The following is a 12,670-nucleotide window of genomic DNA, read 5'->3' as shown; positions in this document are numbered from 1 at the left end:
GTGACGATCGTAAAATCCTTTACCTCAGAAGAAAAAATACAAATTACACGTAAAAAATTTGTTACTTTTATATTTTTTTTTAACTTTGTAATTAATGCATCGATTCTAAGTTCCTTGTTTAAAAACAGAATACTATACTAGAAATGATTTTCCGACGCCCGCCTAATTCAAATAGAAACTTTTGATTCCCATTTGTGAAATTATTGTGGTTGTATAGTTTATAAAATATTTTATTTTATGTAAATTATTTACGTGTCTTAATCTCTAAAGCAGAATCATTTTATCTAACTTTTCATTGCTTACTTTTATACCTCGTACGTTATGAAATTCTTGTTTATATGATTGTTGTGGTTTCAAGCTAAAACTTCTATGAACTTTGTATGTCACTTGTAGTACAACATAATTACATATGGCCATTTGTCATATTAGGTTATTCGAGTATTTTTAAAAAAATACGGAATTTCGATATCTAAAATTAAGGCTTGTTATACTTCACTCAATCATCGTGAGGTTTGATCAACATAGGTTCAACTGTTTAAAAAAGGCAACGATAAGTTATATTACTCAGAGTTCATTGAACCCATCGATAGACCTGTTTTTCCAATCTGTTGGTTCTGTTTTTTGCTTGCTTTATTTGACCCATGATATCAATTGTTATCTTAGTTTCGAATGAAGACTTCTCCCTGAAGTAAATTCTGAATTGTTGAATAATTGCTTTTTAAATCGACCTTAGAAACCAAATTAATTAATGTAAGTAATTACTTTTATATCCATATGTAAATTTATCTATTTTTTTTTTCTTGTGCATATACGTTACGTTGCAACTGGCAAAACATAAACAATTTTAAAGAAATAAGTTTTATATATGTATTTCTTTTATTTTTGTTATGTATATAAAATTGGGAAACATGAATTTTGCTTTCTTAAAGTGAAACGTTAATTAAAGCAATATTATTTTGAACTGAATTCCAAAACCAACTCCATGTAATTGTGTATTTATTTCCCCTAAAGGAAAGAAATCTGTTTTTTTTTTACCATTCTTTAAAAATACACTATCAGTTCACTTACTATTTTTATCGAATAATTATTTTTTAAAATTATGTTACTACATTAAAACATGTCAAATGGAATCAATTTAATTTAATGGTGTTAAAGAAGATTTTTATAGTTCCCTTCGGAGCTGTTCTTTTACTTAAAGTAATCTGTGTGTAGCTCTCTAATGGTATTTGCATTAAATAAAAATGTTACAATAGTAATTACCTCATTCCTCAAGTTCTTTTTTGATTGATTTTTACCCACATCTTGAGGTAACTCTCTAGACCTTAAAAAGAATTCATAATCTGTCCATAGATTTAATCCCAGCCTAAGTTTTCTAATTACTTCTGGATTGTAACCAAGAAATCTCTATTGCATGAAAGTAAGAAGTTTGCCTTCATGACTTAATAATTCTGAATACAGCGAATAATCCTTAGCATTCCATTACACTTTTATTTAGTGAAATTTTATATCATCTCTAGTTTTACATGTCTAATTTTTTTGACATAGCTTTGATTGCTATAATATAGCACATTTATTTTATGTCACATATTATGTTACTTTTGAGTAAATGTTTAATATTTTATTGTATTTTCATAGTTTTACTAATGTATTTCTCATTTGGATTTAATTATTTTTTAAATTACAATAATAGTTACTATCTAGTTAATGGAAAGTGTAAATAGGAACTTGCTGTATCCCAGAAGCGAAAGGCCCAAAGACATCACTGAATTATGTGGAAAATTTAAAGGATTATTGGATCAGGCTGGGATACAGAGAAAGACTCCAAAATCAAATTCAGAAAACTGAAACCAAGTAGAAAAAGAGGATAGATAAGAGATGAGGTACTCTGAAGCAAACATGTAATAAACTTTCTGAAATCTTAGTAGTTACAGTGAAGCCCAAAAGGAAGGGGATATGTTGGAAAAATGAAGCCAATATAACATTGCTCCGGAAAAATAAATAAAGAGTATGAAGGAAACAGCAAATAACCCATGTAGAAAGATAAGGAGAGCTGGAGGAAGCTAAAGGATGGAAGAGCTTTGGGTGCATATGGGAAGAAAGAGGACAGGAAGTCCTATAAATATATGAAATGCTTTTGATAGGCTTATGCTGAAGGAACAATTAGTCAATTAAATACCACCAAAGTGGTGGTATTTGGTTAGAAACATCAACAACAGATCAACTTTTCTCTGCGGACCATTAAGCCAGGAACTGAAAAATGTGCAGCCCATCCCCACTCCTGACATGGAATAAAGGGAATCCCTCTTGAAAAATATTTGAAAATTTTGTTGCTGAAAACTGCATTTTGAGTTACTTTTATTTTATTATACCATGTAAAAATATGTAATTTATATATATCCGATCACGGATTGATTAGTATGCTGTGTAATATAACAACCCGATGTATTTAGGCAGCAAGAATGAATAAAGATTTCTCTCTCTCATTTGCCTTTAAAAACGTTCCATTTGACATACATTACTGAAAGGTAATTAATAAAATAATTCTAACAATAAATCTCAAAAATGTGTTGCCAGACCTTCCCACGGCTCACATAGACCATCAGCCTGGAACCACTGATGTGCATTTCTGTTAGAATGGCTTAGTCTCATTCACTATTTGATATTGATGTATACATGGATGATGCAGAATGAATAATTAACCATTGTATACTTATAAACAGTCAAGTTTTCTGATAAATATTAATAATTTTCATATTCATGATAGTCTTGTTGATGATTATATCAACTAGTTAATTTTGAAAAGTTTTCTGTGTGTATCAAAAAATAATTTAAAGAAATTATACTTCTTCTTAATCTACCTTCTCTACTGCATTGCAAGTCAGGAGCCCATTATAATATAAGTATTATCCCCAGATGAGACAAGTAGAACAGATTTAGATAATTTGTAAAACAAATACTGCATTGGCCTACAGTGTCAATATAGTATTTGTGGAGTAATTAAGAAAGCATTGGTCAAAAAACCATTGATTGAATTATAAAATTCATTAATATGTCGCACTTTTAATAATGAGTCTGAGAATAAGTTGATTATTTTTTCAATTAAAAAAGATGTAATGAATTAAACAGAATTTATAAATCCATTTAATACAAGTAATTTTTTTTTTAGATGAAGTTACTAATTTTGGAGTCATATGATAAAGTTGCAAATTATGCTGCTTATCATGTAATGAAAAAGATTAATGACTTTAATCCAGGACCAGATAAATACTTCGTGTTGGGATTACCAACAGGTAATTTATGTTATTTATTGAAAAAAGAATAACCAATGCCTTTGTAAGATTAACATAAAAAATAACTTAGATTTCTTTAATAATTATCAAGCCATCAAATCATGTTTAGGAATGGGGTAGTTAAGTGTTATATAAGGTGTGGATTGAGCTCTTAGGTTGGGAGACACTGGCAGTTAAGTTGGGATGCTGACAATACCCTCTCTTTGTATAGGCGGCCTCGTACTTACATCGAGCTCTGTTCCTTGGAAAGAGAGTTAAGATAAGTCCTGCTCGACAAAAATGTACAAGCATGGGGTCTTGTCTATTGAGGAAGCACTTTTTTTATTAGCAGATTTTTTTTTGTCTTTAATTATTGTTTGAACTTCTTTTCTCAGCAAACCTAATTTTTTCATAAATGATGGATTTCAGATTCAAACCTCTACCACTTAATTGTATGACAATATTTGTTTTTTTATAGCAAAACTGCGTACTACCGAGAAGCACTGCCAAACAGAACACTTATATCACTGATTTTCCTTTTTAAAATACCTAAGGGATATCTCTCTTCATATGAGGTGAAAGCAGTTAAAGAAATAACATTACAATCTAAGAAAATAAAGTGATTTGTTAAAATATGTTATCAGTTAATAACTTACTACCTGAGAACATAAATATAGTGACTAAGTAGACAAAAATTTTACTGGTTTAATACTCAATCAGCATATAAATCCTCAAAATTATCCAGCATTTATTTCATATTATTTTGAGAATAATATATAATCTGTCTCAAGAATAAGTTGAGACAGCAGGTTATATAAAATAGAATTTGTGTTATTAAATTACTCTGCAGTTCAAAAAGGAACTTCCAGTTGTGTTCTAGAGATGAGTAATCTTTAATATTCTATTTAAATTTTAATTGGTTCATGTCCTTTGCAACTCCTGCAGGGAAAAAAAATATATAATAAATTTTGTTTTAAAATTACCAGGTATTTCTTCTTAGAACACAATTAAGAATTATGAAATAAATTTCTATACATCAGTCATTATCCTTTCATACTGATATCTCGATTTTATTTTATTTTTAGGGGGTACTCCTCTTGGGATGTACAAAAATTTGATCGAGTTCAATAAAAGAGGCAAACTATCGTTTAAATATGTTAAAACTTTTAACATGGATGAATATGTTGGTAAGTTGAAACTTAATGAAACTAAATAGTTTTGAAAATGTTGTTATAATTTAATATTCTTCTGGATCAGAACTCCAAAAAATTATAACCTTAAAATACATAACATTGACTCCCTGGAGTATAATTGGTCACTTTCACTTTCAGCTAAGAATAATCTTCTTTTCTGTGTTCTGTTTTATATACTTTTATTCTCAATTGACTTAAACATTTAACCATTAATTATATGAATGTTTATGTATTTACTTTTATATTTGTTATTTTTACAATGTATTAAGTACAAAAATTGTACTTCATAATGCATTTTTTTCAAATTGTTACTAAATAATGCAGTACACTATTGGTCTATTTTTGTATGATATCATACATTCTCTAAATCACAAATTTATCACTGTTCTTGTTTATTCATTTATATGGAAATAGAGTATACACCTTAAAAAAAAATTAGAAAATGAAAATATAAGTGAAAAATATTGCTATATTGATGCTAATCCTCTGTGGGTTAAAAAATATTCACTTACATTGAAGTTAAAATCTTTGCTCCTGATTTAATTTAAGTTTTGAATTAATCATGGGCTGTGGAATATTTTTGTTACAGATATACATTCTGCTTTATTGTTTAATTTAGGACTTATGTAATTTTAAGCATTAATAGATATCACAAATGAACTAAAAAATTTAAAATGTTGTAGGTTTACCCAGAAATCATCCTGAAAGTTATCACACTTACATGTTTGAAAATTTTTTCAAACATATTGATATTGATCCAGTCAATGTCCATATATTAGATGGTAATGCTTCAGATCTACAGGCAGAATGTGATAATTTTGAACGTAAAATAAGTGATGCTGGTGGAATAAGGTTATTTATTGGAGGTAATTTTATAAAGTTTTCCTCTTTCTATTATATTTTACACTAACCATTTTAGTTTTATAATGTGAATAATTGTCATCACCCATGTTGTGTATGCTTAAGGTCATACATAGTCCTTGTGCTTTTTCTTTATATCCTCATAGCAGACCCAGTAATGCTTTGCTACTGCTAGTTTTGGGGATGTATATAGTTAATTGAACAAAATTGAAAGTATGATATAAATTAATATATTCAGTTAAAATTTAACATTCATTATCATTTTTATTTATATACTGGATTAATAATTGAATTAATTGCTTAATATATCTATTTAGTTTATAGCGGTAATTAATAATATGTAATTAAACTATATCATAAAAATATACAGTAATAATATACATTAAAAATCAGTAAATAAAATACCTGATGTCTCTACACAGTTTACTAACCAGTTTCTTTAACACTGTAATAAAAAAAACTGTTTCACCTCTCATTACTAATATTGATACAAGGATCTATCTAGGCAATTAACTACTATTAAAATTAATGTTTGGTGTACAGTTTTCAAGTTATAGAAAAAAATAAACCAAATTCAGAGAAAACTTGCCTAAATTCTGCAATTGTTTTTTAAAATATGGATATACATAAGTTCAATAGGTTGTATATTCGCTAATAATTTTTGTTTTACAGGGAATTTACTCACCATTCAAAAAACATATTAAAAAAAAAAAAAAAAAGATTAACTATCATATTGTCATATATATATCCTATATAAAATATGAATAATAATTATATAATATCCTCACTGTTCTTCAATATTAGTACGATATTAAAATAATTTGGACAGACTGACCTATTGATGTGTGACAAAAGATTTTTTAGGATTGAAACAAAGTTCATATTTGTTGGCCTAAAATTTTTGCCTTACACTGAACGTTGCCTTTGATCTCTTTTGAAAAAACAAAAAAAAAAATATAAATAACTTCAACACGACTCAAATAATCCACACGAAACTTAGGAGTGGTTTAGTGCTCTATAAACTGCACCAAAGGGCACAAAATGAATCTAATTAAACAAATTAAAATCGGAGATATAAAATAAAAGTTTGAAAAGTTTTTCTTTATTTGAAACCAATATTTCGCCCTTATAAGGGCATTAAATATAAATGTTGTAATGTAGGTTAAAAGGGCAGGTCCTTGGAGATAACATCCTTATTTTCATCTATTGAAACATTTGTAGGTCCATGAAAGTATGTTAGGGGTTAATTATAGAACATTCCCTTGTTTCAATGGCAGCAGAAACAGTGGTTTTTATTGGTGTGAACTTCATTACCAGCTGATTAGCTCCTGCCCTCACAATTATAGCTGCCACAACATATGCTGGATGTTGTGGCAGCTATAATATTTTGTAATGAGTTGTTTCTAGTTGACCATAGATTCCATATTAGGAGAAGATGGTCAGGGGTGTAATCAGTAATGATATAATAATAATATTCTTTATTTATTCTGGGATTGATCCCTTTAGAATAATATACAGGTGTAAAAATTAGGCTTTAGAGCCTTAGAGTGAAATAAAAAATAAAAATGAACAACAATAATTAACAGAATATTTGAAATAAGAATAGAACAAATAAAGTAAAACCATATGTGATATCATAAAACATAAGATGAAAAACACTTCTAATAATAGATAATAGAAAATAAAAATTATAAAAATCAAATATAGTTAAACTAAAAATAATAAATAGAAAGGTACAATTTCTGCTAATATACATATTTACAAGAATAAACGAAAATCTGAAACATTAAGTACAGAAAATATATAACCCTTGTTTGAAACTTTGTTATTTTGAAAATTTTTATTCTTATAGAATTGAGTGGACAGAAGGTGGTCGAAGATACAGGATTTGAAGGTTGGGAGGGTATTATAACTATGAATGAAGGAGGGGATAGAATTCCATAGGGGGGAGGAACGGATGAGGAAAGATCTACCAAAGGTTGTTCATATGGGCAGTTACATATAAGTCTAAAGGCTGTGAACGGGTATTGCGGGAATGCACTGAGGATTTAAATTGAAGGATATCAACCATGTCAAATGCTTTGGAGAAATCAAGGAGGATTAGGATAGTTAGGTTTTGGTGTTCCATGGCAGTTTGGAGGTCGTTGGTTATTATAAGGAGAGCGGATTGTGTTGAATAGCCAGGTCGAAAGTTGGATTGGAAGGGATTGATGAGGGAACGTTCTTCTAAGAAGTTTGATAGTTGGTTTTGAGCAAGGCGTTCTTACGGTTTAGATGGATCAGTAGCATGGCATGTGAAAAGGGTTGTTGAGATCATCAAGTGTTACTGGAAGAGAGCTGAGGTTATTGGATTCTGGTAGGGATAAATTTCGGAGTTCTTTTCACATGGATTTGGGATCGGGAGCATTGGAGAGGGCGTGATGAATGTGAAGGGATTTAGGACGTCGAACTGCTAATTGGGTTGCATTTCGAAGTAGTTTAAATGTGTGTAATCTGCAGACAGGCAGGTCCGACGAAATTTGCATCTAGCTGATTCTCTTTGTTTTTTCATTGAATTTATTTCTGAGGTAAGGTGCAATTGGACAGCCTAAAATACGGTTTTTGAGAGAAGCATGGATGTCTAATATAGATCGTGGATGTGAAGTGAGGGTGGATACCATAGGGTCGATGGAGTTATAGGAGTGTATAATGTCCCACTGAATGGAATCAAGGTCAGGTTGAAGGGATTCATAGGAAATGAGGTCCAGATTACGATATAATATGATTTTTGGAGTAAAGCATTTGACTGGTAGGTCGTACGATATTTGGATCAGATCGTGAGATGAGAGGAAGGGAACGGGGTGTTGGGAAGAGGAAAGGATTTTTACAGGAGAGTCACAGATAAAAAGGTCTAACCAGGGCCCTGCTTCATAATAAAGTACAAACTAATTCTATTAGTCTTGTAGATTTATCTTAATTCAATTACACAGACTTGTACAATAGTAACTTGTACTTTAGTATTTTTTAATTCCTGTAATATCACTAATAATCATCCCTAGCATGAAAAAAATAAGTATTAGTATTATCACCACACTAGTTTTTACACTTGTACTATGAACTAATACTATTAACTTTCATTATGAAACAGTGCCCTGGTGTCAGAGGATTGTGTGTGATGTGTAGGAGAAAAACAAACAAGGTAAAGATTGAGGGAAAATATTACATCAGTATGAAAGGATTTATCACTGGATTGAGAGAGCATGTTGATATTAAAATCATCAGTGATAATAATATTGGAATAAGTGGAAACAAGTTGGACAAGAGAGGATCCGAAGGTGTTATCGAGTGGAACTTGGGGAGGTTGATAAACGATAGCAAATAGCAAGGGAGAAGATATAGTTGAAATTTCGACAAACATGTATTCCGCGTGAGGAATGACAGGAGAAGGGGAACAAAGTAGGATTTTGACCTTAAGACTAACATGCACATACAATCCAACACCACCTCCAGTGTGATCGGATCTATCATGGAAAAAGAAAACTTAATAGGGAATAGAAACTTGAGAGGAAGGAATAAATGGTTTAAGCCACGTTTCAGATACAGCTATTATGTGGTAAAATTTGTCGAGGAAGTACTGTTTAAATTCATCAAAATGGGCAATAAGGGATTGTACATTAACATGACAGGAACTGAGGACATAAGTCATAACTGTGAGGGGTAAATGGAAAAGTAAGAAAAAGGATTAAGTTTGAGGAATAGAGAATAACAATATTTTATATACTGTCACAATTATATATAAATTTGGAAAAAATAGTCGATGAAGATTGAAAAATAAAAAAAAAATAATAAGAGATGTAAATAGAGAAAATTGTATATGTGCTATTATTAAAGTGATGAAAAAAATGAAAATAAATACAAATAAAATATCTTCTATACAAAAAAAGAAAATGATAACAATATTGTGGTGACTTTGATACCGAATTCAACTGAAGACTTCTGAGTCGCTGGTCTTGCCTATGATGACCGCTGGGCAGCCATCAGACTGCCTGAACCAGACGTATTTGATTTTCGGTCACTTTCTGCTTCTGCCTGGCTAACCAGTTAAGGTGCTTATTGGTGGGCGTCATTGCTTCGTTCACATATACCCGGTGTGCGTCGTTTTCATCCCAACCTAAGAGACGAGTGTAGAAATCCCTTTTGGATCTTTTTTCCTGCACCAGCTCATCTTTTATTGTTTGACAGATCTTGCAGACACACCTTCACGCCCAGGCCTGCACCAATACTGAAAACCGTTCCCACTATGGTCTCTCCCTGCTTCTCCGGAATCCTCCCAATCTCTACAGTATTATTTAGGTGATTCTGTTCCTCCTGATTAATTCTAACCTCAAGGCCACATATTTTAGCTTTAAGATTGTTGTTTTTTAAGGACAATTTCTCTGCTGGTCCAGGAGGGCTTCAATCTTCTCTAGCTTTTCTAAATTTTCAAAAGAAAGCTCCGACTGCTTCTGTAGTGTCCTTTATATCTTTGAGCTCATCGATGCACTGGAGCTTAGCCTTCATTTCTCTAACCTCCTTGATAAGCCCCTTTAAGAGATTAATCATTGTGCCAGGCTCATTTCCTTTTAACATGCCAGACCCTGATTCACACTCAGTCATCAGTATCCTCTTGAACAATACAATTAGCAAGTGTCAAAATTTAATGCATATCTTTATCGTAAATGTGCTTGTTTAATATTTTTTTCATATACAGTTAATGAGTGTATATTTTACCTTGAATTATGTATGTAATAACCATTACTTGAAAAATTATTAGGAATAGGACCAGACGGGCATATTGCTTTCAATGAACCAGGTTCTTCTTTGGCTTCAAGAACAAGAATAAAAACACTTGCTCAAGACACATTAGAAGCCAATGCAAGATTTTTTTCTAATGATATAACTAAGGTTCCAAAACTGGCGCTAACTGTTGGTGTAGGCACTGTTATGGATGCATTTGAGGTATTTTTATTTCTTAGGGTATGCTCAGACCAAGCTCTTCTAGTCATGTCTAGTCCCTCCAGCTTACCCTAAAATTCAGTTAGCAAAACCAGTGGTTTGGTGGTAGGGCCACGGGAGGGGTCCTGTACCATATGTTTTATGAGGAATTATTGTTAAAACTGTTTTATTGTTTACCTTTCCTAATGTTTTATTGTTAGCTAAATGGTTTTAACTGGTAAATGCATAATTACAGCGCCTTAGCATGCACTTTTAATCAAGCTAATTTTCCAATATTTTTAACGGGGAATCCACTTTTGTCCAAATCAGGAATGGAAGAGGTACATGTTTCAATTTTCGGCTTAGTGGTCCCAAGACTTCTAGGCGTTGGGAACCACTGAACTTCAAAGAACAAACATGACTAGACAGACTGATGGGCTTGGTTTGAGCATACTCTGATTGTTATTCATTTTTTATGATTTCCAGATTTCTTTACAATTAAAAATGTATTAATACTATTAATGATTAAATTAACTTCTGTTATGCTATGAATTTAAGCATTTATATTTTAATTATGTAAAAATATATTAGAATTTTGTAACTTAAATCTATTTGTCTAAAAAATATAATGTTTTTCTATATTATATAATTTCTGAATTGATAAATTACATATGTTAGTTACCAAAAAGAGTACATCGCAAGAGCACTAAGGAACAGAAAAGCCTGTGAGGAGTGTAAAGGATGAGCATGGCATACTGATGACAGAAGACAAGGACTGGTGGTTTGGGGGAAATACTTCCAATAAAAATTCAGGATGGAAGAAAGGCGGCGGGACTTTCGAGATTGCCGTAGAAGAGGTAGAATAACTGAACCAGAAGTCCCAGACATGGATGATTCCATACAAGAGGAGGAAGTCGAAGCAGCCATGACTAAAGTAAAGCTGGGAAAAGCGGCTGGGCCTGATGGGATTGCACCCGAATTTATAAAATATGGGAGACATGAACTTGTCAAGTGTCTCCAAACACTCTTCCAAAAGGTTTGGGATCTGAAAAGGATACTAATGGAATGGGAAACCAACATTATTATCGTAATCCATAAGAAGGGGAGCCCAAGTGTGCGATAATTACCACCCCATATGTTTGTTGTCAGTGGTATATAAAGTATCCACTAGGATCCTGGAACAAAGGTTAAGGAACTGGTGGAAAACTTTCTGGAAGAGGAACAGGCAGATTTTAGGCCCGGTAGGCAGACCCAGGATCATATATTCTCTCAGAGAATGATTGTAGAGAAGGCATGAGATAGAGGTAAAGCAGTTACCTAGCTTTCCTAGACTTACCCACGACACTCATTGGACAGTAGGAGTTGAACAGGAAGGTGAACATTCTGCTATTCAAATAAGTTTTTCTTCCAGTACTATTATACGAATTGGAAAGCTGGACAGCCCTAGACCATCATGCCAGTAAGGTTGTTTCTGCAGAAATGAGATTCCTATGGAAAATATAAGGAAAAACCCGGCGAGAAAAAATAAGGAATGAAAGGGTATGCAAAGAACTAGGAGTAAGATCTGTCCAAGAGGTGATTGAAGGAAGACAGCTGAAATGGTTCGGGCATGTTAGCAAAATGGGAGATGCCATGGGGAAGGCCAGGTGGCTTCTAGAAGCAAGACCGGGAGGAAGGCAACCTCAAGGCTCATGTATGCTGACCTGATTGAGAGAATTGGTACAGCGAGAGGAAGTCCATCATGCCGGAGATGAGAAGGCTCGCACAGGACAGAGATCGTTGGACAAGATGGTCAGAGGCAGCTACTCCACGCTTAGCAGCACACAGGAGATAGTGAGAGAAGAAGAGGTTACCAAAAAATTTGGGCTACATTACCAATAATGTTATCAACTAACATTATAAAATTAAACTTAAAACAGGATTATATTAACATTCATAACAACCTTTGGTTAAACAATGAACACATAAATGAAAAAAAAAAACGATACAAACTGCAATAACATAGAATTAAGAAACAGAAAATTTAATTTGATTAGAACTATCTTTCTTTGTTCAGTTGATTTATCAAAATCTATTTCTGCAATTAATTTATTGTCTACCTCAAATGTTTTAAATACATTTTCTTCAATCTCTGGTCTATCTTCATGCATTTATTAATAGTTAGTAGAATACTTTGTATTAAGTTATATAATCCATCAAACAACCTACAATCACGTGATATATACAACTCCTTTCTTCAGAATTTTAAGTTCTTCCCCAAACCCACAGCAATAATATTTTTCTTTTGACTAGCAATTTTTTCGAGCATTTTAACATTAAGTAATGTGTTTAAGATCAGTTTACTAACTCTAAAATTTATGTGATTTGGAACGAATTTATTAAAAAAAAAAAAAA

The 12,670-nt window shown here is 31.9% G+C and overlaps 1 protein-coding gene across 1 annotated transcript in view; it reads left to right on the top strand.

The window, feature by feature from the left end:
- The first annotated feature begins 284 nt into the window (after nt 1-284).
- The window catches only part of Oscillin (glucosamine-6-phosphate isomerase Oscillin), a 17,663-nt gene continuing 5,277 nt past the window's right edge, over nt 285-12,670 (top strand). Inside the window, exons 1-5 of the mRNA XM_014415268.3 lie at nt 285-750; nt 3,167-3,290; nt 4,355-4,456; nt 5,146-5,328; nt 10,116-10,300. Of these exons, the coding sequence (XP_014270754.1) occupies nt 3,167-3,290; nt 4,355-4,456; nt 5,146-5,328; nt 10,116-10,300 (594 nt within the window). The 5' untranslated portion in view covers nt 285-750. The remainder of the gene's footprint in view (nt 751-3,166; nt 3,291-4,354; nt 4,457-5,145; nt 5,329-10,115; nt 10,301-12,670) is intronic.

The sequence above is a fragment of the Halyomorpha halys genome, unplaced genomic scaffold (assembly GCF_000696795.3).
Source record: "Halyomorpha halys isolate HHAL.00 unplaced genomic scaffold, Hhal_1.1 Scaffold96.1, whole genome shotgun sequence".
NCBI lineage: Eukaryota > Metazoa > Arthropoda > Insecta > Hemiptera > Pentatomidae > Halyomorpha > Halyomorpha halys.
The sequence above is the reverse complement of the archived record's forward strand: the minus strand, read 5'-3'. Positions and strand labels throughout refer to the sequence as shown.